We start from the raw sequence: 27669 nt of genomic DNA on the forward strand, positions 1-27669 counted from the left end.
TATATAAACCACTGTAGTCACAGATTCCAGCAATTGTGACGGGGACATCTCTGAGGGGCCATTATTTTGCCCACCACAGATGTTAATTAGTATTACATGAATAAAAGGAATGGAGTTTTCTGTTAAAAGAGTTTTATTTTCAAAGGGACATACAGCTGTTGATACATGAAGGTATACTATATCTTTCCAAAAGAGGAATCTCATAGTCAGAGTTCTCCAAAGTGATGTCACCATAGAACCTCCTTCCACAGAGTTGCTCCCAGGCCCAACTGTTGGGAGGAACATACTTTGGGAAACACTGTGAGAAAGCCAGAGTGCTCCAGGTTTTCAACAAGGCACTTACAAGGTTCCCTCATGATAGCTCTGTGTGTGACAAGGAGAAATGCGCTGGATGACCTTATTATTAAGTGGACTTTCAACTATTCGAGAGCCAATAAACAGAACAGTGGCAACCTGGGAGCAGGGTCTACAGTGCGTGCCATGGGGCTTCCTCCTTGTCCAAGGGATGAATGAGGACTTTCTCATTCACTTAAGTATTTTCAGTTAGTGCAAACAGTAGGCTGTGAATGCTCTGGGTAACTAGGATCTTGACAAGCTTAGGAGACCATGGCAGTGCTCCGGGCCTGCAGCACCACTGAGCATAGTGTAACTCACCCACCTCTAAAGCCTTTGCCTTTAGATGGTGTCCTGCCAAGCGGCTGTTTTGGGAAGAGTTTAACACGAGCTCGGCTCATGTGGGGTGGTTAGCTGGGTGGATCGCTCCCACCTCTGAAGGCTCAAGCCCTGCTGAGGAGCCCAAATCTTTCATGCTTTTAAAGCTTTTTACTTAGGAGGAAAAAATGCTAGAAGATGAGCTAACCTGGTACTTTAGAATCACTTCAGTTGTAACTGGGCTCTTTCTCCAAGCCCAAAATGTGAGTGTTCCCATTTCCCAGTCCCAGAAGCCCCAATAGTGGACTGCACACTTTCTGCCCAAATGACAAGCTCCCATCGACTGAGCGTCATCATAGTTTAACCTGTGTTTAAAAGCAGATTCTTTGCCAGGCATTCTAGGGCACTGAAAGACTGTGATGAGCAATGCACACTTCCTACCTGGAGTGCATTGCAGTCTCTGGGGTCAGTGGTGACCCAGGCCCTCACAGTGTCCTCCCACCCAGCCACCTCACTTGCTGACATACCTCCCACCCACCCGGCAGCAACCGTGCCAGCCTCAGCTGGGAATCGAGGCTGTGCCCATCAGGGCTGCCCACTCTTCTTGCAGCTGAGAGGAGTCAAGTGACTTAGTTCTGGTCTCCTAGGGAAGTGGTTTCTTTCACACAAGACAGGCTTACAAGGCGGCCTGTGCTCCTTCTACTTCCTGATGGAGTGCAGCCATCTGTGGCCGTGAAACGACCAGTCTCAGGACAGGATGGCTTTCAGCCGCTCCCTGCCAAGCAGGAAGAAGGAAACACACAAGGTGCTGGTGGCCTTGGGCAGCTGAACACACCCAGGGATGTCTGCTTCCAGCTACCTTGTTTAGGGCGGCTGAGTGGCTGGGGGAGCTACACAGACCTGCGGGGGTTTAGGGCTGCAGCCAATGCGCCCTGGGTGGGGTCCCCCTTCAGACCCACACCCACCCTGGCCACCTGCCTGAAACCCAGGAGGTTGGCTGGGGAACCTCCAGGGTGTACAGTTACACGCTGTACTCTGGGGTAGGGGACAGGGGGTCACTTGCACTCTGTCTCCAGGGTACCCGTGCAGTCCCTGACCTTCCGGCCCGGGGTGGGAGTGTGCTGCAGCCTCGGGCACTGACCTGCAGCCTGTCACCTGCGCCAACGCCCCTTAACGCCCTTCTTCTCATCCCCATTTTCCAGTGCCCACCAGTCCCCTCGTGCTGACAGACGACTCAATGTGTCGCCCCAGAGCTGCTCTGCGAACTGCACCCGTGAAGGAGCCCATACTTTCTGAATAGCTGCTTTGAATTACTTAAGCACTGCCGTGTTTTCATAGCTATGGCCCAGCTATATCATAGGACGTATGTCCTATGTCATAGGATAGCGGTGACAGCAGCAGGCGGCGTTGGGGCGCGGCGGGGCCAGAGGGACGGGCAGCCCCGCGGGCCCCTGGCCCCTCCCCACAGCCCCTGAGACTTGTGCGGCCCGCAGGAATCTTCTGGCGGCCTCCCGGCTCGCCGGCAGCACTGTGTCAGTTTCTGCATGGCTCCTCTCCCAGCCCCTTACGTGGCTTATTTCGTGTCAATTCTAGGGAGGTTCTAACGTTTCCGTTCGCCGGGGGTCTGGAAGGCGCATCGGCCCTGGGCGAGCCTCCCTGAGCGCCGCTACGTCCGCCCTCGCGGTCCTCCCACCCGGACCCCGCACCCCCACCCTCCCTAGCGCTGCGCTGGACGCTTCTCTGTGCGGAGAGTTCCTCGCCCCTTCGTCAGATTTGGGAACGGACTCTCGGGCACCTGAAGCGCCTGCTCAGGATCAGGCCGGCATCTGGACATGAATCCCAGACAGAAAGCCTGAGCCCTGCCTGGCGCTCGCGCACTCCTGGCACGGCGGCGCAGAAACGCCAGCGTCCCTGGACTGAGCGCGGGGAGGGGCAGGCTTCCAGCAGCGCTGTCCACTGGGAAGAAGACACAACCCACATTTTCAGATTCTCCACTTTCCACGTTGAAAAAGCAAAAAGACATGAGATTGATTTGTGACCCAGTGTATCAAAAATATTATCATTTAACCGATTAATCAATATGAACAATTGTTCATTAGATATTTTACTTGTTTTTAGGACTACGTTTTCAAAATCCGGTGAGAATTTTATACTCACAGCGCATCTCAGCGCTGCAGCTCAGGCAGGGGCGCCTCCAGCGTCAGGCTTTCTGGGCTCCTGGCTGCGTGTTGCTGGGCACGTTGCTTAATACGGCAAAGTCTCCATTTTTCTCATCTAGAAAATGGAAATCAAAGTACAGATGCCAATGTCATAGGACTGCAGTGAAGATCAAATGAGAGAGCTCAGCCAAGAATGTAAGACGCAGGCTTGGTTTGTGGAAGCCTCGTGGTCTTGAAGGTAATTTGCATGATTTGGGAATTCTGAAAGATTTTGGAGTCAGGACAGATAGATTACGGCACCACTCTGCCACTCACCAATGACTTATTAGGCTGGTCACCTCCTCTAGCCTGGCCCTTCCATCTGCCCAGCCTTTGCCCCTGGGCAGTGAGCAGTGGGTCTCCTTCCCAGCCTGGCTCATGCCTGTAATCCTAGCAATTTGGAAGGCAGAGGCGGATGGATCACCTGAAGTCAGGAGTTGGAGACCAGCCTGATCAATATGGTGAAACCCCGTCTCTATTAAAAATACAAAAATTAGCCAGGCATGGTGGCATGGGCCTATAGTCTCAGCTACTTGGGAGGCTGAGGCAGGAGAATCGCTTGAACCTGGGAGGCAGAGGTTGCAGTGAGCTGAGATCGCGCCACTGCACTCAAGCCTGGATAACAGAGCGAGACTTTGTCTCAAAAAAAAAAAAAAAAATCATCTAGAAGGGTTTTAAAACACCCGTGTCAGGGGCCCACCAACAAATATTCTCTCCAAAAAGATACACTTTGTGGCTTTTTTTTTTTTTTTTTTTTTTTGAGACAGAGTCTCACTCTGTCGCCCAGGCTGGAGAGCAGTGGCACCATCTTACTGAAACCTCTGCCTCCCGGGCTCAAGCAATCCTCCCACCTCAGCCTCCCAAGTAGCTGGGACTACAGGCACACACTACCACGCCCAGCTAATTTTTTGATTTTTTGTAGAGACAGGGTTTCACCATGTTGCCCAGGCTGGTCTCAAACTCCCAGGCTCAAGCAACTTGCTGGCCTCGGCCTCCCAAAGTGCTGAGATTACAGGCATGAGCCACTGCACCTGGCCTTACCTTGTGGCTTTTCAAAATCAGGTCATGGCCAAAAATCAGTTTTAAGACTAAAGAGTTTGGAGTTTCCTTGGTTATCTCCAATCTCATCTCACTTCTAACTGATGGCAGGAACGGGGGTCTGCCCTGACCCAGGGTCCTCCCATTCAGGACCGTCTTGGATCCGTCTCCTGAAGTCTTGGCCTAGCCTTCTCAAGATTTTGATGACACAATCATCGGTTTCCCTGCAGCAGTCAGATGTGGCTTCCCTTTTACAGGACAGTCAGGTAGGGTGCCCAGCTGGTGTCCTGGCCTCTACGGGCAGGCAGCAGGGAGGGCTTCCAGGTGGCCCAGGGCTTATCACAGCTTCACTCCTCAGACCTTCAACAAATGCCTGAGATGACACATTTCGTTGGCATTTCTTCTCTCTTAAATCTTCTGTAGCACTTCCCAGTTTACAAAGCACCTCCTCCGCAGGCTTTCTCCAGCTACACAACTTTAGATCAAGTCACAGGAACCTGAAGGACACCACAGGTGCTGCCAGCAAAGGCATCTGGAAGGCCTGTGGTCCACGGTGGCTCAGGAAGGTAACTGCGTTCTGACACCCACTAGCCTGTTCACCTGGGCCTTCCTAGCCCAGGCTCCTCACCTGTGAACAAGGACAGTGGGAGCAGTTCCTTACAGGACTCTAATGAGAGCTGTTGGGGAGATAAATCCCTAGCAAGGCAGAGTCCTCTCCACAAAACAGAAAAGGAAGAAGGCAGTTTCCTTAATGACTAAGCATATCTAACTACAGTGTGTTGCAGCTCACCTGTGAAGAGAGCACACACAGACAGAAAACCCAGCAACTTTTTTTTTTTGAGACAGAATCTCGCTCTGTCGCCCAGGCTGGAGTGCAGTGGCGTGATCTTGGCTCACTGCCAGCTCCACCTCCCGGGTTCACACCATTCTCCTGCCTCAGCCTCCCGAGTAGCTGGGACTACAGGCGCTGGCCACCACGCCCAGCTAATTTTTTGTATTTTTAGTAGAGACGGGGTTTCACTATCTTGGCCAGGATGGTCTCGATCTCCTGACCTCGTGATCTGCCCGCCTTGGCCTCCCAAAGTGTTGGGATTACAGGCATGAGCCACTGCACCCGGCCCTAAATGTTTAGCTTTTAAAAATTCCTTGTGAAATCTGTCCAGGTGCAGTGGCTCACGCCTACAATCCCAGCACTTTGGGAAGCCGAGGCGGGTGGATCATGAAGTCAGGAGTTCAAGACCAGCCTGGCTAATATGGTGAAACCGTGTCCTTACCAAAAATACAAAAATTAGCCGGGTGTGGTGGCATGCACCTGTAGTGCCAGCTACTTGGGAGGCTGAGGCAGAAGAATTGCTTGAACCTGGGAGGCGGAGGTTGCAGTGAGCCAAGATCGTGCCATACTGTACTTCAGCCTGGGCTATAGAGCGAGACTCCATCTCAAAAAGAAAAAAAAATCCTTGTGAAATGTATGTTTGTTAATAGTGAAAAACAGAGCTGCCAAATTATTTTTTTCAACCTTTGTAATCAGTTCTCTAAACACCAATCTATTCCCTTTTCCCACCCATTCAAAACATCCCATAATCCCCAATATACATGGGCTTTTTTTCAGACCTAAATTTTGTTCCACTGCTCCATCTCTGCCATTTTAATTGCTATAGCTCTTTCTTTTTTTTTTTTTTTTTTTTGAGATGGAGTCTCACTCTGTCGCCCAGGCTGGAGTGCAGTGGCGCGATCTCAGCTCACTGCAACCTCCACCTTCCGGGTTCAAGTGATTCTCCTGCCTCAGCCTCCCGAGTAGCTGGGACTACAGGCACCAGCCACCATGCCCAGCTAATTTTTTGTGTTTTTTAGTAGAGACGGGGTTTCACTGTGTTGGCCAAGCTGCTCTCGAACTCCTGACCTCGTGATCTGCCCGCCTCGGCCTCCCAAAGTCCTGGGATTACAAACATAAGCCACTGCGCCCAGACCAGATTAGATTTTTTTAAAAAACATGATGCAGACAGTGGCTCATGCCTATAATCCCAGCACTTTGGGAAATCGTGGCAGGCAGATTACTTGAGGTCATGAGTTCGAGACCGGCCTTGCCAACATGGTGAAACCCTACCTTTACTAAAAATACAGAAAAAATTAGCCAGGAGTGGTGGTGGGCACCTGTAATCCCAGCTACTCGGGAGGCTGAGGCAGGAGAATTGCTTGAACCCAGAAGGCAGAGGTTGCATTGAGCCAAGATTGTGCCACTGCACTCCAGCCTGGGCAACAGAGCAAGACTCCATCTCAAAATAAATAAACGAAAACATGATCCATCTATATGCTGCCTATAAAACATTTAGATACAAAGACATTCAAAGTAAAATGATGGAAAAAGATATTACATTACAAAGGTAAACAATGGAAAAAGATAGCTGATAGAAAAAGCTGAGTAGGCCAGGCGTGGTGGCTCATGCCTATAATCCCAGCACTTTGGGAGGCTGAGGCGGCCGGATCACCTGAAGTCAGGAGTTCCAGACCAGCCTGGCCAACATGAAGAAACCCCGTCTCTACTAAAAATACAAAACTTAGCAGGGCATGGTGGCACATGCCTGTAATCCCAGCTACTCAGGAGGCTGAGGCAGGGGAATTGCTTGAATCCGGGAGGCGGAGGTTGCAGTGAGCTGAGATCATGCCACTGCTCTCCAACCTGGGTGACAGAGCAAGACTCAGTCTCAAAAAAGAAAGAAAAAGCTAAGTGGCCATATTGTAATCAGACAAAATAGATTTTAAATCAAAAAGGTTACAACAGACAAAGACTCATTTGATAAAAGTTTCAACCCACCAAAAAGATATAGTTATAAAATATAAACACCTAGCAGCAGAGCCCCAAAATATATGAACCAAAAATCAACAGAATTGAAGGAAAAAAACAGACAATGCTATAATAGTTGGAGACTTCAATACCTCATTTAAAATACTGGATAGCACAACTAGAGAGACGATCAATACAGAAACAGGGGCCTGAACAACATTCTAATCAATTAGACATAACAGAACACTCCACTCAACAATAGCAGAATATACATTTTTTCTCATGTGAATTCTACAGAACAAACCACAAAAAGATAATAAATTTTAAAATATTGAAATCATAAAGTATTTTATCTGATCACAGTGGAATGAAACTAGAACTCATTCTTAGAAGGAAAACTCACAAATATGTGGAAATTAAACAACATATTCTTAAACAACCAATGGGTCAAAGAAAAAATCACTACAGAAATTAGAAAACCCCTCAATACTAATGAAAAAGAAAACACAAAGTACCAAAACTTCTGGGATGTAATGAAAGCAGGGCTAAGAGGGAAATGTACAGCTGTAAATGCCTACATTATGAAAGAAGAAAGATTACAAATCAGTAATTTAATTATATACTTTAAGAAACTAAAAAAAAAAAAAAAAGAAAACACACAAACTAAACCCAAGCAGAAGGAAGGAAATATTAAAGATTAGAGTGGGCCGGGCGCAGTGGCTCACGCCTGTAATCCCAGCACTTTGGGAGGCCGAGACAGGCGGATCTCCAAGTCAGGAGATTGAGACCATCCTGGCTAACACAGTGAAACCCCGTCTCTATTAAAAATACAAAAAATTAGCCGGGCATGGTGGCAGGCACCTGTAGTCCCAGCTACTCAGGAGGCTGAGGCAGGAGAACGGCGTGAACCTGGGAGGCGGAGCTTGCAGTGAGCCGAGATGGCGCCACTGCACTCCAGCCTGGGCAACAGAGCAAGACTCTGTCTCAAAAAAAAAAAAAAAAAAAAAAAGATTAGCATGAAGATTAATGAAATAGTGAATAGAAAAACAATAGAAAAAAAATCAATGAAACCAAAAGTTGGTTATTTGAAAAGATCAACAAAATTGGCAAATCTGTAGCTCTATTTACTAAGAAAAAATAGGACACTTAAACTACTGAAATCATAAATGAAAGAAGAGACATTGTTCCTGATTATACAGAAATTGATAGATTATAAGAGAATATAATGAATAACTGCATGCCTACACACTGGATAACCCAGTGAAATAGGCAAATTCCTAGAAATGTACAAATCTACCAAAACCAATGTGAAAAGAGTTTGGAAATGCGAATAGACCTATACAAAGTAAGGAGGTGGAATCAGTGAGTCAAAAACCTCCCAAAAAAGAGAAGCCCAGGAGAAATGGCTTTACTTTTAAATTATACCAAACATTTATGTGAGAATTAACACCAGTCCTTCTCACAATCTTTCAAAACAATGAAAAGGAGGGAACATTTCCAAACTCATCTTATGAAGCCAGCATTATCCTAATACCACAGTCAGACAGAGACACTATACCGTCTGACTGTGGAGACATGAATGAAATGAAAACTAGAGACCAATGTCTTTTAGGAACTTTGATTCAAAAATCCTCAACAAAATGCTAGCAAATTCAGCAGCATAATAAAAAGATTAAACACCATGACAAAATGGAATTTATCCCTGGAATGAAAAGGTGGCCCAGTATGTGAAAATCAAGCAGTCACTCCCATATTAACAGGATAAAGCAGGGGACCATGAACAGAATGCAGAAAAAAAAAGCATTTGAAAAAAAATCTCACTCCCTTTCATGATAAAAAGCATTAAATTAGGAACACAAAGGAATGTCCGCAACATAAAGTCCACATACAAAAAGCAGTTAACATCATACTTAATGGTGAAACATGAAAAAATTTCCCTGTACAGTCAGGATCAGGACAATGAAACCCACTTTCACCACTTCTATTCAACATAGTCCTGAAAGTTATGGCTAGAGCAATTAGGGGAAAAAGGGAAATAAAAGAACCAATTTGTCAAGGAAGAAGTAAAAGCATCTCTCTTCACAGATGACATATTATATGTAGAAAACCCTAGAATTACTTTCACATGAGCGCGCGCGCACACACACACACACACACACACACACACACAGAGCTAAGTAAACTAAATCAGCAAAACCAACACTCATAAATGAGTTGTATTTCTACACTCTAGCAATAAGCAATCTGAAAAGGAAATTTAAAAAACAATTTCATTTACAGTAACATCACAAAAGTTAAAATAGGAATAAATTTAACCAAGGAGGCAGAAGACTGGTACTCTGAAAAGTACAAAAGAGTGCTGAAAGAAATGAGAGAAGACTTGAATGAATGCAAAGATATTCTGTGTTCATGGATGGGAAAACTTGATATAGTTAAGATGACAATACTACCCAAAGTGATCTAAAAATTCTGTGTAATCTCTATCGAAATCTTAATAGCATTTTTTTTTTCAGCTTAGTATTCCATTCTAGGCTGGGCCTGGTGGCTCACGCCTGTAATCCCAGCACTTTGGGAGGCTGAGGCGGGTGGATCACGAGGTCAGGAGATCGAGACCATCCTGGCTAATACAGTGAAACCCTGTCTCTACTAAAAATACAAAAAATTAGCCAGGTGTGGTGGCGGGCACCTGTAGTCCCAGCTACTCGGGAGGCTGAGGCAGGAGAATGGCGTGAACCCGGGAGGTGGAACTTGCAGTGAGCCAAGATCCCACCACTGCACTCCAGCCTGGGCGACAGAGTGAGACTCCTTCTCAAAAAAAAAAAAAAAAGAAAAAGAAAAACCCATTCTAAAATTCATTTGGAATTTCAAAGGACCCTGATTAGCTAAAACAATCTTGGAAAACTTGGAGGATCCACATTTCTTGATTTCAAAACTTACTACAAAACTACAGTAGTCAAAAGTGTGGTACTGGCATAAGGACAGAAATATAGACCAATGAAATAGAATACAAAGCCCAGCAATAAACCCTCACATTGATTTTCAATTGATTTTCTACTATACTGTCAAGACCACTCAATGGGAACAGTCTTACTAACAAATGGTGCTGAGAAAACTAGATATCCATATGCAAAAAAATGAAATTGGACCCTTACCTTACCTCACATACAAATATCAACTCAAAGTGTATCAAAGACCTAAACATAAAAGCTAAAACTACAAAATTCTTAGGAAAAAATAGGAAAGAATCCTCATGACTTGAATTTGGCAATAATTGCTTAAACATGACCACAAAAGCATGGCAGCAAAAGAAAAAATAGATAAATCAGATTCCATCAAAATTAAAACATTAGTGCATAAAAGGATACTACAGTATCAACAGAGTAAAAAGATAATTCACAGAATGACAGAAAGTTTCAAATCATGTATCTGATAAGAGATTAATATCTAGAATATACGAAAATTCCTACAGCCGAACAAAAAAATTCAACCAAATTAACACTGGGCAAGGGATTTGCATAGACATTTCTCCAAAGAAGATATACAAATGGACAACAAGCACATGAAAAGATGCCCAATATTATTAGTCGCTAGGGAAATACAAACCTAAATCACACTGAGTTATCGCTTCATATTCACTGGGATGGCTATTACAAAAATTAAAATAATAGGAAAAGGAAAATAACAAGATAAGAGTGTTGGTGAAGACATGGAGAAATTGGAACCTGCATGCAATGTTGATAGAAGTTTAAAATGGTGCAGCCACCGTGGAAAATAGTTTGGCCATTCCTTAAAAAGCTGAACATAGAATTACTCTGTGACCCAGAAATCTCACTCCTAGGTATGTATTCAAAAGAACTAAGTTGGATGTGGTGACACATACCTGTAATCTCAGCTACTCAGGAGGCTGAGACAGGAGGATGGCTTGAGCCCAGGAGTTTGAGACCAGCCTGGGCAATATAATGAGACCCTACCTCTAAAAAAAAAAAAAAGAAAAAAAGAAAAGAAAGAAAAAAACTGAAAAAGATACTTGAACACCAATGTTCATAGCAGCATTATTCACGATAGCTAAGAGACAGAAACAACCCAAATGTCTATCAACAGATGAATGGGTAAACAAAATGTGGTATAGCCATACAATGGAGTATTATTCAGCCTTTAAAAAGGAAGAAATTCTGACACATTGCTACGGATGAATCTTGAAGGCATTATGTTAAGTGAAATAAGCCAATCACAAAAGGACAAATATTGCATGATTCCATTTATATGAGGTATCTAGAATAGGCAGATTCATAGAAACAGAAAGTAGAATAGAGGCTACCTAGGGATTCGGACAGCATAGAATAGGGTTTAGTGCTTAATGAATACAGAGCTACTGTTTGAGGTTATGAAAAAGTTCCAGAAATAGTGGTGATAAGTGCACCACATTTGAATGTACTTAATGCCACTGAATTCTACACTTTAAAATAAATTGAAATTTACACTTAAATTTAGGTCTTTGATCCATTTTGAGTTAATCCTATTCTCAGCAACTGATGCAGAAAATCAGCAAGGAGAGAACATCAGAGCAACACAATCAACCAACAGAACCACTCACGCAACAATAGCAAGCTACAAGTTATTTTCAAACATCTATGAAACATCTACCAAGGCCGACATTGTCCTGTGCCATAAAACAAGTCTCAACAAAATTTAAAGTACAGAAATCTGCAGAGTACATTCCCTGACCATGGAATAAAACCATAACTCCATGACAGAAAGAAAACAGAAAAACTCCAATCATGTAAAAAGTAAGCAACATACTTCTAAATAATCCATAGGTGAAATGGGAAATCTCAAAGGAAATTAAAAATACATGCAACTGAGTGAAAATTAAAATAGAACATATCAAAATATGTGGGATACACCAAAAGCAGTGTTGAGATTTTTATGTCACTGAATGCTTACATTAATTAAAGAGGAAAGGTGTCCAGTCAACAATCAAAGTCCCTACTCAAGAAACTAGGAAAAGGAAAACAAAATAAATTAAACATGGGAGGGAAATTATGAAGAGGAGAAATTTTCATCTTATTGATTTCTCCTCTTCATTATTTCCCATTTTCTCCTCTTCATTATTTCCCATTTTCTCCTCTTCATTATTTCCCTCCCATGCTTGCTTTGTGTTTGTTTTCTACTGTTCTAGTAAAGAAAAATTAAAAAAGAAAAAAGCAATTAACAGATCTTTATTAAAAGCTGACAAAAGAGAAAAGACACAGATTACCCATATCAGGAATGAAGCTGAGCCGTGACTGCTGCTCCCGCGGCCACTGAACAGCTAATAAGGGAATATCTGGAACAACTTTACACTCACAAATTCGACAACTTAAAAGGGATGGACCAATTCCTCTAAAAACACAAATGACCAAACTCAAACCAAGATAAAATAAATAATCTGAATGGTCCTAGAGCCATTAAAGAAATTGAACACTTTTTTGGAGCGGGGGGAAGGGTCTCGCCCTGTCGCCCAGGCTGGAGTTCAGTGGTGCGATCTCAGCTCACTGCAGGCTGCGCCTCCTGGGCTCAAGCAATCCTCCCACCTCAGCCTCCATCCATAGTAGTTGGGACCGCAGGCATGCGCCGCCACAACTGGCTAATTTTTTGTATTTGTTGTAGAGATGGGGTTTTGCCATGTTGCCCAGGCTGGTCTCCAATTCTTGAGCTCAAGCAATCAGTCCACCTTGGCCTGCCAATAAATTGACTCTTACCTAATGCATTAGTTCCCTATTACTGCTGCGGCAAGCTGTCACAAATGTAGTGCCTTGAAACAACACATTTATTTACTATTTACAGCTGTGGAGGTCAGCGATCACAGTGTGAGCAGTGCCGCATCCTTCTTGGAGCTTCCTGGGGGAGCATTCAGCTCCTCCTCTTTCCAGCACCTGGAGGCTGCCTGCATTCTTTGGCTCTTGGTTCCTCCCTCATCTTCAATGTGTATCCCTCCTACCTCTGCTTCTGTCAACCCACCTCCTCCTGACTTTGCCCTTCTTGCCTCCCACTTACAAGGACCCTTGTGATGACATCAGGCCCACCTGGATAACCCAGAATAATCTTCCCATCTCAAAGTCCTTAATTTAATTGCATCTGCAAAATCACTTTTACCATACAAGGTAATGTGTTGCAGAGGGCATTCAACATTGATTTTAAGCTAATATGCACAGCACCACTCACCTGATTGTTTTTCACTCAGCTGTTATGATCTTTATGGTGTTCATTTACTTCCATTAGTTCTGAAATGATTCTTTGTGCCATGATTTACTTTATGTCCATTATTGGACACTTAAGATGCTTCCAATTTTCAGCTAGGTGTGCATGATGAGCAACTTTGTGTAGGAGACGTTTTTCCCTTTTGGGGTTATCTTTTTTGAGATGGATACCCATAAGACATGGTCACAGTATGCACATTTTTAAGGATTTCAATACATACTGTCAAGCTGCCCTCCAGACAGATGGCAGTGTGGGAGGTGTCCACCACACTACACCCTCAAAACTGGCCCAAATCTCTGCATTCACAATCCCTGAGCAGAGCAAGGCTGGACTGACGGGAGGCTGTGAAGGCACATTCAATGGGGAGTTCCTGGGCCAGGAGATCCAGGAGGGGCACTGACCTGGCACAGTCACCAAGGAGCCCATGAGGTGGCCAAGAGCAGGCACATCATGTGGCCAGGTAGAGGGCAGGGCTTAACCATGAGCAATAGGTGGATGGGGGGTGATAAAGGAGGTGGAAAGAATGGAGCACAGGTGGAGGTGTGGGTGGCCGGGCCAGGTAGTGGTGGGAGCTCCTGGGCACAATGGAGGGGAGTCCCTAAGTGTGGATCCTACTAAGGGGGATGAGACAGCCCCTAGATGACAGGCCACAGCCAAGGGCCTGGCTATAGGAGGCCCGACTGCCCGGGGTGCCTCATGTGGCTGTGGGGGTTGTTTAGGGAGCAAAAATGCCCGGCAGAGGTCCAGCGGGGATGGGGTCAGTCCAGGTGCACTCTGCTTCCAGCCCATCACCCGGCACAAGGAGATTCACTAGAGGAAGGGGCTCCATTTTCTGACTCACACACAGCTACCAGACAAGCTCCTAGCACCTGGCCATGCCCAGCCCAGGACCCGGTGTGGGGCAGTTAGTTGCTCAGGGCATGTTTGATGAGGGACTAAGGGAATGAATGAATGCAGAATGCCCTAAGACACTGCACAAAGAAGCCCCCACTTTACTTTTGGTCACAGCCTCCACACAACACAAGGACTGCTAAGTCAGGTCTCCCTTCCATGGCTAAAGTGAATGAATGTCCCCACCCCCAACCTCCCCAGGGGTGCTGTGCCCATCCAGCAGGCCCGGGCCTGGCCAGCAGAGGGCTGGCCTCATGTCCACGGGCTGCATGAGGTGAGGAGGGCAGGCTCTGGAGTCACAGCGGCCTCAGGAAATCCCGCTCCTGCCATCCCTGCTGTGTGGCCTGGGGCTGCTGAGAGAGAACGGCCGGTGCACATGGCAGAACAAGGCCAGCCTGGTGCCCACACCCACTCCTAGCTCAGCTCATCCTCACATTCCGCTGAAACCCATGGCCCAGGCCCACTGAAGGAGACCCTCCAGGTCAGGGCTTGGAGCATGCTGAGGCCACAACACCCCAGGGGGTTTGATCAGTAATTTTGAGGAAACAGAGAAACTGAAAGTGTAGCTCTTCTGTCTGCAGCTGGCCCACCCCCACCTCCCCGCAGCCTTCCACCCTTCTGCCCCCACCTCACAGGGTGCCCCAGGTGTCCCCTCATGCTCAGGCATGGTGCCACCCCCTCAAGGGCCAGTCTCCACCTCCAGCCTCCTAGGGGCTGAGGGCCTGAGGACCAGCACAAACTCCTTGGCGTTTCCTGTTTCCTGGCAACAGGGCTTCTGCTGCCTTCAAGGTGTGTCCCAGGAAAACCAGCCAAGCCTTCAGCCCTGAAGTCAATGCTGCCTCCTCGAAGATAGTCTGAGTGTTTGCCACAAGTGACATGCTTAGGGTCTTAATCAGGCATTACTTTCCAATCCGCGAACGTGGGACAGAATGTTATTAATCAACTCCACAACTGCCGAGCGCAGCGTCCAAGCTGGCACTGAGGTCCGTTGGGACCTGCCTCTGGGACAGGGTGGCTGAGAGCCTCTGCTGTACTGGCATCTCCCGCTCTGAGTCCTCGTCTGTAAACGTGGTCCTCAGAGCAGCCCTGAGCACTCTGCACCCAACAGTCTTCTAAGTGGGCCCCGTGTGTGTTCGTTCCTCACCCCAGCAACTCTCTGAGGCAGACGCTGTCATTGTCGCATTTACAGACGCGGTTGCTGAGGCTCAGGGAGGATATTGCGGGAGGTGGAGGCAGCTCGGCCTTTCTCTCTCTGAAGCTCTCCTCTGGAGACCCCACCCAGCAGGGCGCTGCCTCCCAAGGCTGGTGGCACGGCTTCTCTTACAGACCCGGTGTTGTGCCACGTGGCACACAAGACCCAATACAGCCAGGCCTGGACCACTCATATAGCTGACTCAGGGCCAGGCGTCAATTGGGAGTGGAGATGATAATCACCTCTCTGGACATTAGATGCAGGGTGCAGGAGTGACGCTTTGGGGGCAAAGAGCCCGCGCGCATGCACGTGCACGCGCACACGCGCATGCACATACACGTGCATGCACACGCACGCACACATGAACAAGCACGCACATGCACGCACGCACACATGAACAGGCGCGTGCGTGCCTCAAGGCCAGCTGCGCAGTGTCCACGTGGAGCCTCCTGAGGGCAGGACTGTGCCCCCTGGCTCTCTCGTGCTCTCGGGCCGGCTGCAGGGCCGCGGCGGGCACCGATGAGAGAAGGACAGCCCCTCAGAGAGCGGAAGTAGCGGGCGCGGACCTCGAGGGGCTGGACCCTCAGCCTCCACCGCCCCTACGCTCAGGGCCCGCGCTGCGCGAGGCCCCCTGGGAGAGGCCCGGCCCCTGCAAGGAGGGGTCTGGGGAGGGAGGCTCCAGAAGGTGCAGGGAACTGGACTCACGGCCTCCCCCATCCCCAACTCCAGTCCACTCCGCTTTCCACTGAAACGTGGCCGGGCCACCGATGCCCTCCACGTGCCCAGCCCGCCTCGCCCCCGGCCCCTCTGTTGCTACCCCTGTGCCCAGGCCTCTGAACTGACCTCCGGACACTCCCACTCGGATGTTCAGGAGAAATCTCGCCCTTCACAACCACACTCCTAAGTCTCTGCCCCCCAGCATCACCTACGAGCGCCCCCGCACAAGGCCCAGGAGCTCTGCCAGAAATCACTTCCCCGCACCCGATAGCCGCCCTGCAGCCAGCCCTCTCGAGGGCTCCCGCGGTGTGGCCACACAGCTGCCATCCCCAAATCGCTTCCCAAAGTTCTCTGCCCTCGCAGCCCACGGCCCATAGCCACTCCCGCCTGAGCCCGCCTGCGGGCCTCGCACAGCAGCTCCTCGCCTGGAATCCAGCACACGCCCTTCCGCGGCACGGGCGTCCTCCCGATGCTCTGCCCAGCCCTGCTGGGAGAATAGCCGCTGGGTTGGTGTGGCTGCAGGCAGAGACCTTGCCTGCCCTACTCAGCCTCCTCCACCGGCGCCCGGGAGGGTGTCCAGTGCGTGGGAGGGTGTGGGCTGGCCTTGAATTCAGGGGAGCTGGAGCGGGCAAGCTGGGAGGGGACTGGGCAAAGCCTGGTGGGCTGTGTTCAGGAGGAGGCTTTTGGTCCACCAAGCCTGTGGTGGCGGTTAGGGACGTGTAGTTACAGGGCCGGGCAGGGCCTGGACCAATAGCCCAAAGTCGGCCTCAGCATTGGCACAGCAGGACAGGCCTTCGGAGGCCCCCCACTGTGAGGACTGGACTGGGTGGAGGGTCAGAGGCCCTGGCCAGGAGTCACAATGGGGACACAGCAGGGTGGTTGGAGAAGCCTCGTAGGGCAGAATAAGAGAGTGAGGACTCGGCAGTAGTAGAGGAGGAGTTGGGCGTGCCCTGCAAATCTCACAACATCCCACTAGGTGCTGTGGGGCTCTCCCTGTCCCCACCACACAGGACGCTGACATATCTGCCACCTTCCGGCCCAGATGACTCACCCTGAGCAGTCAGAAAAGCACAGGGAAGCATTCATCCTGTGAGAATCTCAGAAGCCCTTTACCCTCTCAGGACCTCTCCTGAGATGTAGCAGGGGCCAGGCTGGCGGGAGAGGTGTGACAACCAGAACATTCCTGAGGCTGCCCTGACACCTGGTGGCAGCCCTCAGAACCAACAGCTGCACAGAGGAAGTGCCGTTGAGCAGGAGTGAGCGCAGGAAGGGGGAGAGAGAGAGGGGGAGTGGGAGAGAGGGAGTCCATTCTAGACCACTGGTCCTCAAATTTGAACCTGTAACGGCATCACCCTGAGGGCTGTCACTGACTCGGGAGATCCAGAACTGCTGGAAAATCAGCATTTCTAAGAGGTTCCCAGAGGCTGCTGTGCTGCTGGTCTGGGACCAAGCCATGGGTCTGGGAAAGGAATGGAGGGATGTCTGTGCTCCTACTGGGTGCCTACTGGGTGGTACTGTTATTACTATACCTTCCTTATAGAGGAGGCCACTGAGGCTAGAGAGGCCACGTTTCCACGCTATCCACGTCCATGCCCACAGAAGTGATAAAGATTTGAATTCAGTGCGGCCCCAGAGTCCTCCCTAGGGGTCCCTGCTGCACATCTGTTGAGCAGGTCATAGCCTGGGTGTGTCTGCACCAGGTAGGCAAGACGGCTCCTGAGAATGGGCCCTGCCCAGCACGCCTGCCAGGGGACTGAACCAGGAACACACAAGCTGCTCACCTGGTCTCTGACAGGTTAGTGAAAGAACTGGGCAGGGCCTGCCTGGGGTGCTACCCAGGAGTACCTAGCTCACTGCCCTTTGGAGATGACCTGTTTGGGAAATGTCATTCTGATGACATAGCAGTGGAGGGTCCGATGGAGCTGCCAGCTCTCCTGGGGCCCAGGAGGAGGTGCCTCTCACCTGATTCCCACTTCCCAGGCAGGCGCACGCCCAGAGAGCCATGCAAAGCCAGTGCTGGGCCCCTTCCTGCCTCCCACTGGCCAGTGACTGTCCCTGGGCTCAGCAGCACCACAGGAGGGGAGGAGGCTCTACTGTCCAGTGTCGCTCCTCTCAGCATCATGCTGAGCTGGAGGGAGGGCCAGGAGGCCTCCTAGAGGAGGGGACGCCTATCCAGCAGCTCAGTGGACATCAGTGAGTTGAGCAGGGAGGGAGAGGAGAGAGGAAAGCAGAGGCCTCAGAAAGGGCAGGCCTTGGAGGCCAAGACCAGGGGAGTCAAGGCTGCACAGAATCACCTGAGGGCAGGTGGAAATGCAGACTCGGGCCACACCAGACCCCCTCAGGACGTTTTGGCTTTAAGTCCCAGGAATATGCATTTCTTTTTTTTTTCTGAGACGGAGTCTCGCTCTATCGCCCAGGCTGTAGTGGCGCGATCTCAGCTCACTGTAAACTCCGCCTCCCAGGTTCACGCCATTCTCCTGCCTCAGCCTCGTGAGTAGCTGGGACTACAGGCGCACACCACCACGCCCGGCTAATTTTTTGTATTTTTAGTAGAGACGGGGTTTCACCGTGTTAGCCAGGATGGTCTCGATCTCCTGACCTCGTGATCCGCCCGCCTCGGCCTTCTAAAATGCTGGGATTACAGGTGTGAGCCACTGCGCCCGGCCAGGAATATGCATTTCTAACCTGCTCCTGGCCACTGGAGTTTGGACCTCAGGATTCCTGAGACCTTGGCAAGGTGGCCAACTTGTGCCCCCAATACCAGGTAATATGAGAGCAAGGTAGCAGAGTAGCCTGTGCCCCAGCCCAGCCCACACTGCCTCCTCCCTGCCTGCTGGGGTCCCACAGGTCCCAGAGCCAGCCACCAAGCCAGGCAGGACCTCAGGCCAGCCCAGGCACCTCAGGGCACACGACGTCTGTCCCTCATCTGTAAGCCTGTGTCATAAGAAACATTTATTGTCAGCAGTTACAAAGGTTCCCAGCACCACTCTCCTCCCACCTGTGCTGACTCAGTGAATGCACATCACAGTCCTTCAGGGTGCTCCTACTGCACCTGTCATAAACAAAAGGGGAAACGCAGAGGCGAGCCGCCCCCCAGAGCACGCAGCTGGTAAATGCCCAGTGATGGCTCAGGCCAGGCATCATTGCCACCATGCCTCATTACCCCCACCCCCAGCTTAGGCTAGTGGTTGAAGGGAGAAAGCTCTGCAAGAAGAGTAAAAGTGGGGGATTATGCAAAGACCAATAAAGGGTCCTGGGAACACAGAAATGCCAAGACTCCATGTTTACATTCCGTGGAGGGGCAGAGGAAGCCCTTCCCACCTGCAAAGCTCAGGCGTGGCAGGGCCTTCCTTGGCCATGAGAACAAGAAGTGAGTGGTCTCATCTTTGAGGGCTATGGAGACACCAACTGTCACCCAGTTTTACAAATAACAGAAGAGAAGCCCAGGAAAAGAGTTAACAGAGGGTCAAATCTGCAGAGGACTCAGTGTGCCCAGCACCGTGCTCGGCCTTCCTGCACACTCAGGTCACTTAGTCCTCTACCAGTCCTGTGGGCTTGGCGTCACCCCCTTCCCTCCAGCCATTCACAGACATGAAAAGGCTCAGAAGGGCAAGCCCTGACCCTGGGGCCCCACATGGTGTGGTGTAATCTGAACCCCACAAAGTGTGGTGTTATCTGGACCTGTCACTCTGGTGAGGCCTGGGCAGTGGGAGCACTGCCCCCCTCCCCAAGTATGGTCTCGCTGACTGCTGTGCCCCCTCACCTGGCACAACACCCGGTGGCAGCTCATCCTGGTCAGCTTTGCTGTATGGCAAACAATGCTCCCCCTGCCTTCCATGACATGGAGCCCCTGAGGGGCAGCTGTGAAGGTTCTGCCCCATGAGTCTTATCTGGGACCACAGAGGGGCAGCTCCTGCAGTGGGGAAATGATGAGAAGGCTGGAGAAGCCCCCTCTGCTTCCTAAAGCACCTGCTCAAACATGACACACTCACACCCCCTTCCCCCAGGCATGGCACACCACCCGTTAGGCTTGGACTCTGTTCCTCCGGTGGGCGAGATGACATGGGCAGGTGCTCAGCACCAGGCAGGAACTTATAGGCTGCTCACAGGGAAGGGGGGAGCAGGACAACCAGGGGCAATAACGCAGTCATCCTCAGCATGACTTTAATGTAATAAAGGACAAATGGATGGAGGAATTATATTCCTTGCTGGAAAGGGTGAATATCTTCTCTAGGTCCATCCACACCAGTTGGTAAGTAGGGAAAGAAACGATTTAACAGCAACAAAAATATCTGTGACCAAATGACATTTGTGTTGTGTGAACTAACAATTTGCTTGTAATTTGCAACCACTGGCTTTATTAATCGGTAAAAACTGTGCAAAGGAAAGTTAATATAAACCCAACTTCCACCGAGAATTGGCATTAACTATGGCCTGTTGTGTTTATCAGCAGCCGAGGCGAGGGCCATTTCTTCCTGAGCTCAGACGATACCTCCCAGACCTTCAAGCACTGAGCCCAGGCCACATGATTAGCTCCCACCACAGGAAGGGGAGCGCCACTCCAGAGCTGAGGATGGGTGTGTCTTCACTGTCTTTTCTTCCAGCAGGTTGTATAAGTTCCCACAGCAGATTCCAAGGCAAAGAGATAAAAGCAGTTTTGGTCCCTGAATGACAGCCTGGAACAGAAGCCTCTCATCCCTTATGAACCCACAATGGACTGCGACTTGAACAAGAAATAGAGCTTTTCGGTCGGGCGTGGTGGCTCACTCCTGTAATCCCAACTTTGGGAAGCTGAGGCAGGCGGATCATGAGGTCGGGAGATTGAGACCAGCCTGGCTAACATGGTGAAACCCTGTCTCTACTAAAAATACAAAAAATTAGCCAGGTGTGGTGGCAGGCACCTGTAATCCCCAGCTACTCGGGAGGCTGAGGCAGAAGAATGGCGTGAACCCGGGAGGCAGAGCTTGCAGTGAGCTGAGATCACGCCACTGCACTCCAGCCTGGGCAACAGAGCGAGACTCCATCTCTAAATAAATAAATAAATAAATAAATAAATATTACAAAAAACAAAGTCACGTATCCAAAGATGCTGGAGAAGTTATTGGACACACACTGCCGGAGGGATCTGGTTGGGAAAAACAGTGTCCATTTTCTCACAGCCATCCCAAGAGTGTGACTACACAGGCCACTGCTATTTGTGGAAATCAAATTCTCATATGCACATGGCACAGGGAACAAGAAGGCGTTTTAACATCAGATGTGGAGACCTACTACCTGCACGCTCCTGAGTAAATTATTTAACTTCTGAGCCTCGGTCCCTCCAGTGGAACTTGGATAATACCTCCCTTACAGAGTCACTAAGAATTCAGTGAGTTGTCTCTGATGTGACAATATACTAGCATTTGGTAGGTCCTCAATAAATGGCATTTTTATGATCCAGGACAGCAGAAAAAGCTGAGAGTATGTTACTACAAAGTAATTTTTTAAAGACAACAGAGGTCACAATGAAACATGCTTTAAGGTTAATGCTTTAATGTATTGACATTTTCACTTACAAATATACAATGTGCGTATGTAGGAAAAAATCAGTTCTCTAGACACAACAGAATACTACTAGAGACAGGAAAGCAATCACAAAAAGATCAACTCTGGGGAGAAAGTGGAACTGCATTCCATGCCTTGTAGCTACATACACTAGGGAAGGAAAAAGAAATATTACACAGGATCAAAACTTGTGGAAAATACACCTGGGTCATTTTGTCTCAACTGCAGGACCTTCTTATGATCCAGATGGCTACCTTGAGTCCTGGATAGACTAAAATGGGCAAAGTCTGGCCTTGTTCACAAATGATGATCCAAAACATTAACCACAGTTCTCCTTCTTCTCTTTAATATCCAAGACCCTGAAGCTAACTCAAGGAATGGAAAGAACAATCAGATCAGCATGTATATAATATCATTGGCCAACTTCTTCAAGGTATGGATTATTTAAAAGTACACATGGAAGTAAAATGCTTACTCAAACCTGAATAAGAAGTTTCTTCTAACTCAAGCACTTCTTGACTCATACTAAGTGTAGCACTGTAAACAAAAGACATCGTTGAGAAACTGAGGCTATCAAAACATTGGCATCTATGGGAGTTGTGGCCAAGGAAATAAAATACCTGAGCAACCTTATCCCCAGTATGCATTTCATACCAGGATCAAGTCACTAATGACAGTCAAGTTCCAGGCTCATCTATGGCTGCCTAATGAGACTGGCCCCCCTGGGATGGGGACTGGGGAGGGGACACACATGAGTGCCCAAGCTTCAGTCCACACCTCCCCACTTCAGCCAGAAGCAGCCAGGGGAGCACAGGGACATCTGCCTCAAGAGCATTTCGGCAGCAAAAATCAATACTCTGTGGTTCCTGGAATTCCCACCCAGTAATTCCAAGTTCAAAATTACCACCAGTGCAACATGAAAAACTGTTAATAGTTTTTAAGTAAAGTGTACATACAGCTTTAATAATGATTATAATCTGAAGAAAGCCATTCTTCTTATACAGGATGGAAAATCCTCAAAGCAACATTTTAAACCATGGACACTAGAGTTGTCATACATCTATTCAGAGATGAGAGATAAACAGACATCCTTCCATGTGGTAACAGACACTCCCATGTCAACAAGTCCCCTAGGATCAGAGAGAAAAGCAGACCCACGGTCATCACTCGGTTTCTCTGGTGTCTGGCTTCAGATGGAGTCCTATGTAGGTTGGCCTAAGTTGGCCTCAGAGGGAGGTGGCTGAGCAGCAAAGCAAAACAGCATGTGTGTAACCAGCCAGGCAAAATAACAAGTCTGTGCTACCTGGAGTGTATTTTCGGGAAAACAGGACCATATGGAGTGTGGGGCAGGGACATTCACTGTGCTAAACTGCCTCTGTAAAAGCACACTGTTCAAAGCATGCAGGACAGAAAACTGCAATAATTCAGAGCTTGAAAACAAGAAATAACAGAAATATGAATATTTCAAATACACACTTCATATATTGAAAATAAGAGCATTTGAAGAAAGGCTGGAACGGGTTTTCCAAAGACTCACATTTTGGGGTTCCAAATTCAATGTTCTAAGCTTCTCTATCACAAAGAGATCAAGAACAAAAGCAAAGCTGGGGGTCCTGGCCAGGCTGAGTGGTACCTTGAGCCGGTCCCTGTGTCCTGAGGGTCCCTGGGCCCCATATCCCATCCATAACCCAAGTCTGCTCAGCTACAGTCTGCCCTGGTGCTCAGTGAACAGCCACAGAGCCCCACTTCTGCACAGGATGGGCCTTCAGAGTGATGAGAGAGCATGTCCCGCACAGTGCAACCCCCCAAAGGCCTGAAATGGGAACGCTCTAACTAAGGCTCTCCTTCCACTCCCTCACTGTTCCTTTAATATTACTCCCTCAGCAAGTAGAAAAATAGGCTATAAGGAGGCTTAGGCAGACACACACTCAAACAGCCTCTTGGAATAAAGCAAATGTGCCTCCATACACTTGTTTGTTATTGTTCTGGCTTCTCCAGGATTTATTTCTTATTTTTTATTTTTATTTTTGAGACACAGTCTCACTCTGTCCCCCAGGCTGGAGTGCAGTGGCACTATCTTGGCTCACTGCAAGCTCCGTCTCCCGGGTTCCCACCATTCTCCTGCCTCAGCCTCCCGAGTAGCTGGGACCACAGGTGCCCGCCACCATGCCCAGCTAATTTTTTGTATTTTTAGTAGAGACAGGGTTTCACCGTGTTAGTCAGGATGGTCTCGATCTCCCAACCTCGTGATCCGCCCGCCTCGGTTTCCCAAAGTGCTGGGATTACAGGCGTAAGTCACCACGCCCGGCCGGCTTCTCCAAGTTTTAAAGGATAAAGCCCTCAAACTCTCAGGCTTGAATCAATTCCTAATGCAGGATATGTTCTCCAAGTATGGCTACCAAAGCCATACAAGAATAAGGTGAGAAGAAGAAGCTAGGGTCAGGCAGATTTCTGAAGCATCATTTTTCAAAGGCAGGCTGTGCCCCATCATCCTGAGCCATTGGCCTTGCCGGGGGTCCTGTGGAGCCCCAGAGGGCAGGACGGGGGCTCTCACACCATAGCCTTGGGAAGTACCTGGGAGCTTACCAACCCACAACTCCTAAAGTAACATGCAACCAGTTCTGGTCTATGGTTTGAAAAAGTTAAACGGAAAGAAAGTAGCTTTTCTTGCCACAATCACTCATTAGGCATACAACACTATACTACTGGCATAACATGAAAATAAATTAACCCTTAAGCACTACACCTAACTCTAAAAAGAAAATGCCTTTCAGAACAGGTATGCTCAAATAAGGTATTCTGAGAGTTGGACAAGGACAGTCTTGGAATGAGCCAGTGTCCCCGGAGAGCCAACGTTTGAACAAAATAGCACAGTTCAAACCGTTCTCTATGGTACTTATGTGGATTAGTACAATTATGACATCACTACTTTCAAAGGAATGATTAAAAGTATTATTAAAAACATTTGTCACAAACAGAAATGCCCTGCAAATCATATTATTGCACACAGGGTTATCAGAAGCTATGCACATCAAGACCTTGAGGCCCCTAGAAGACCCAAAATAGAGACCCTAAGGCCATGCCCGTGGCTGCTCCTGCCAGCATGCCCAGTGCCAGGTCACTGTCGTTGTCTCGATACCGCTCTCGAATGATGACTTGATTAGCAGGCTGCTGTCCATAAAGTCCTAAAAGAGAAGGAAAATAGCAGATCTCTGAGCAGCGGTTTGTGAAGTTTAACATCACGCAAAGTACCAGTTCCCCTTTCACAAAAAGGATCTGCTGTCTCCTGCCACACTGGCGCCCCAGCCCTCCTCCACAACAGGTACATCATGTGGCCCACATCCCTGAAATCGCACACTGGGAGGAAACCAAGATCCTCAGCTCACTAAGGGCCAAAGTCCCTAATCTGCAAAAAGCAGAACCCTAATGAAGCTTTCAGATTCCAGCCTCTGATTTCTACTTCAGCCCTCGACACCATGCTTATTGGGTGGCAGACAAATGGGGAACATGGGAGACACACAGTGCCCAACAAAAGCCCAAAAAGGAAATGCTCACTTAAAGCAAATTAGCTTCTTAGTATGCACGCAAACCAATTTTTAAATTAAACCTTAAATCTGCACATATAACTTTTGTTTTTTTGTTTGTTTTTTGAGAAGGAGTCTTGCTCTGTCCCCAGGCTGGGGTGCAGTGGCATGATCTCAGCTCACTGCAACCTCCACCTCCCGGGTTCAAGCTATTCTCCCACCTCAGCTTTCTGAGTAGCTGGGACTACAGGCGCCCACCACCACGCCCGGCTAATTTTTTGTATTTTTAGTAGAGACGGGGTTTCACCGTGTTAGCCAGGATGGTCTCGATCTCCTGACCTCGTGATCCACCCACCTCCGCCTCCCAAAGTGCTGAGATTACAGGCATAAGCCACCACGCCCGGCCCAGCCTACTCTTTTTTACTGCATGTCTTTACAGAGAAAAAATAAACATTTATGTTAGAGGTGAAAACTTCAAAAAAACAAACCACAGACAAATTTAGTATTTAATTTGCAAGATTAAAATTTACAACTGGAAATATACTGTTTGCTCTCTTCCATGCTTCACAGCTATAATGCCTAGTAGCTAAGTAGCTTTCAAACTGCTCAGGTATTAATAAGGTTAACTTTCCTCCTGATCCTCTATTCCTTTAATGGTTCAAAGGCTGGCTGGCCAGGCAAGTTTTAGACCAGCCTGGCCAACACAGTGAAACCCTGTCTCTTAAAAAATTACCAAAAAAAAAATTAGCCAGGTGTAGTGGGGCATGCCTGTAATCCCATGCTGAGGCATGAAAACTGCTTGAACCTGGGAGGTGGGGGCTGCAGTGAGTTGAGATCCTGTCACTGCAATCCAGTCTGGGCAACAGAGTACGACTCTGTCTCAAAAAAAAAAAAGAAAAGAAAAGAAAAAAAACTAGTCACCAGTGATATGCACATGTGGATGAAGAGCAGAAGTGAAACCCGCAGTGGTAACAAAGGTGAACATTTCCAGCCACTTACAGCACTACATACCATTGAAATGCTCTTACTCAACTGAGTGCACTTTTATCCCTATTTTGCAGATGGGCAAACCGAGGCACACAGCGGTTAAGGACAGTAAGGGCACACAAACCCAGGCACTCTGGCTACAGTATGCAGTTATACCCACTAATGCCTTAAATACAACACAGGATGATGAATGACAAAACCGAAAAGGCACAGAGTAGTATAATGAAACCACCGTAAATCTAAGGGCTGATCTTGTACAGGTAACAGTACTGGAAGCAAGTGATTATTTTTGCAATGTTTAAATTTCAAAACTAGGGAATTATGGCATTTACTTTCTCAGCCCTGACATTTTAAAATGCTCAGTAATGTTAACTCCAACTAGCCAAATGTAACACAATAGAACTTGTGAGGTGACCTAATGAAAAGGTCCCATGGAAAATCTACATTCTGATGCCCCTGCAGGTCATGCTGAGGTCCCCCGGCTGCAGGACCAGGCCACTCTCTTGTGCCTCCTGCTGAGCTCTGCTCCTGCGTTGAGCTCAGTCCTTGCCAGAGTCAGCTGTGGATGGTTCCAGGTCACACTTATTATAATTGCCTAATTTAACTAATATTACATAAATGGTCAAAATGTGAATGAGAAAAAGGCAGACACAGTTTCTATGTCTAAGATACTACAGGAAAAACTAAATAAAGGAAGGTTACTTTTACAAATTACCATCAAATCAGGGAACTGAGAAAACTATAAAAGATGGGAGGATGGGAGGACTATAGCCCCCAAATCTAGAAGTCTGCTCTTAGACTTACCCCTGGAAACTGCAGTGCAATGACGTGTCATGAGGATGGTCTCTACAAGACAGAAATAGAAGACTCCAACCAAAGGAGCCAACTCAAAGCAAACACCTCAACCCCACATCATGAGAGAGCCGAACAAACACCCACTAGTGGGTTAAATCACAGCACAATGTTTACAATACATCTAGAGTACTCTGTACTTTCTCAATTGGCTGACCAACCACTGGTCCCAATCACACTCAACAGAAAGCCTTAACCAGCTCTGTGCATGACTAGGAGGGTTCTTGTGGACTAGCTCTAGGCAGTGAGACCCTGGCAGACAGGATGGCATGGAGGTGGCAAAGCACCCATCTGGTTGTCAACACAAGCTGCTATGTATCGACCACAAACCCACCTGACCCTTCCACAGCAAGCAGGTCTGGGGGCTGCCTGGTCACCACCCTGAGGCAGGCTGGCCATAATGCCCACTGACTCAGCCCCTTATGTGGCAAGCATTCCGGGTACTGCCTGTGAGAGTGCTACTTCTACTCTACTTACAAAAGCCAAGGGCAAGGATGGACTCATTTCCAGAAGTGCCCTAAACAACCAGGTCCGCAATATCTGTGCTCTCTATACAGTAAGAAACAGCGGCAACTGCCCTATTCTGTGGGCTGGAAGCTGAGAAAGAGGCTGGCTCTCATGTGGCAAGGCTACGGCTTAAAACTCACCATCCCATAGGATCCCAACAGAAAAATGTGCAAAGGAAAATGATTCGTAAAAGGGGATATAAACTAAAGCAACTCGATGATTCCACTTGAGACCTACTGAAGCTATCAAAACTTTTAGAGCACAACAGGCCATCTTTATGGGATCACGGATAAACCACTGCATCAGTAACTGCTAGTGGCATTATAAGTTGGTAAACCATTCTGGGATCAACTTGGCAAAATGCTATCCAGATTTAATGTAATATTAACAGATGAAATGATTAAAAATCTGGGATGTCTCTTAAACTAATCCAGAGGTAGAGAAAGGAGGCTGAGGTAGGGATAAAAGATTAGACATGATATGGTAACTGCTGAAGCCAGTGATGGACACATGATAGTTCATTATACCATCATCCCTATTTTTTAT

General features: G+C 48.2%; 1 protein-coding gene across 7 annotated transcripts in view; it reads right to left on the reverse strand.

Moving 5' to 3' along the window:
- Positions 1–21221: 21221 nt before the first annotated feature.
- Positions 21222–27669, reverse strand: part of PLEKHB2 (pleckstrin homology domain containing B2) — a 49552-nt gene continuing 43104 nt past the window's right edge. For all 7 annotated transcript variants that reach the window (XM_054478336.2, XM_054478337.1, XM_054478332.2 and 4 more), the window contains one exon: positions 21222–24438. In XM_054478336.2, coding sequence (XP_054334311.1) covers positions 24302–24438 — 137 coding nt within the window. In that variant the 3' untranslated portion in view covers positions 21222–24301. The remainder of the gene's footprint in view (positions 24439–27669) is intronic.

Source organism: Pongo pygmaeus, chromosome 11 (assembly GCF_028885625.2).
Source record: "Pongo pygmaeus isolate AG05252 chromosome 11, NHGRI_mPonPyg2-v2.0_pri, whole genome shotgun sequence".
Lineage (NCBI taxonomy): Eukaryota > Metazoa > Chordata > Mammalia > Primates > Hominidae > Pongo > Pongo pygmaeus.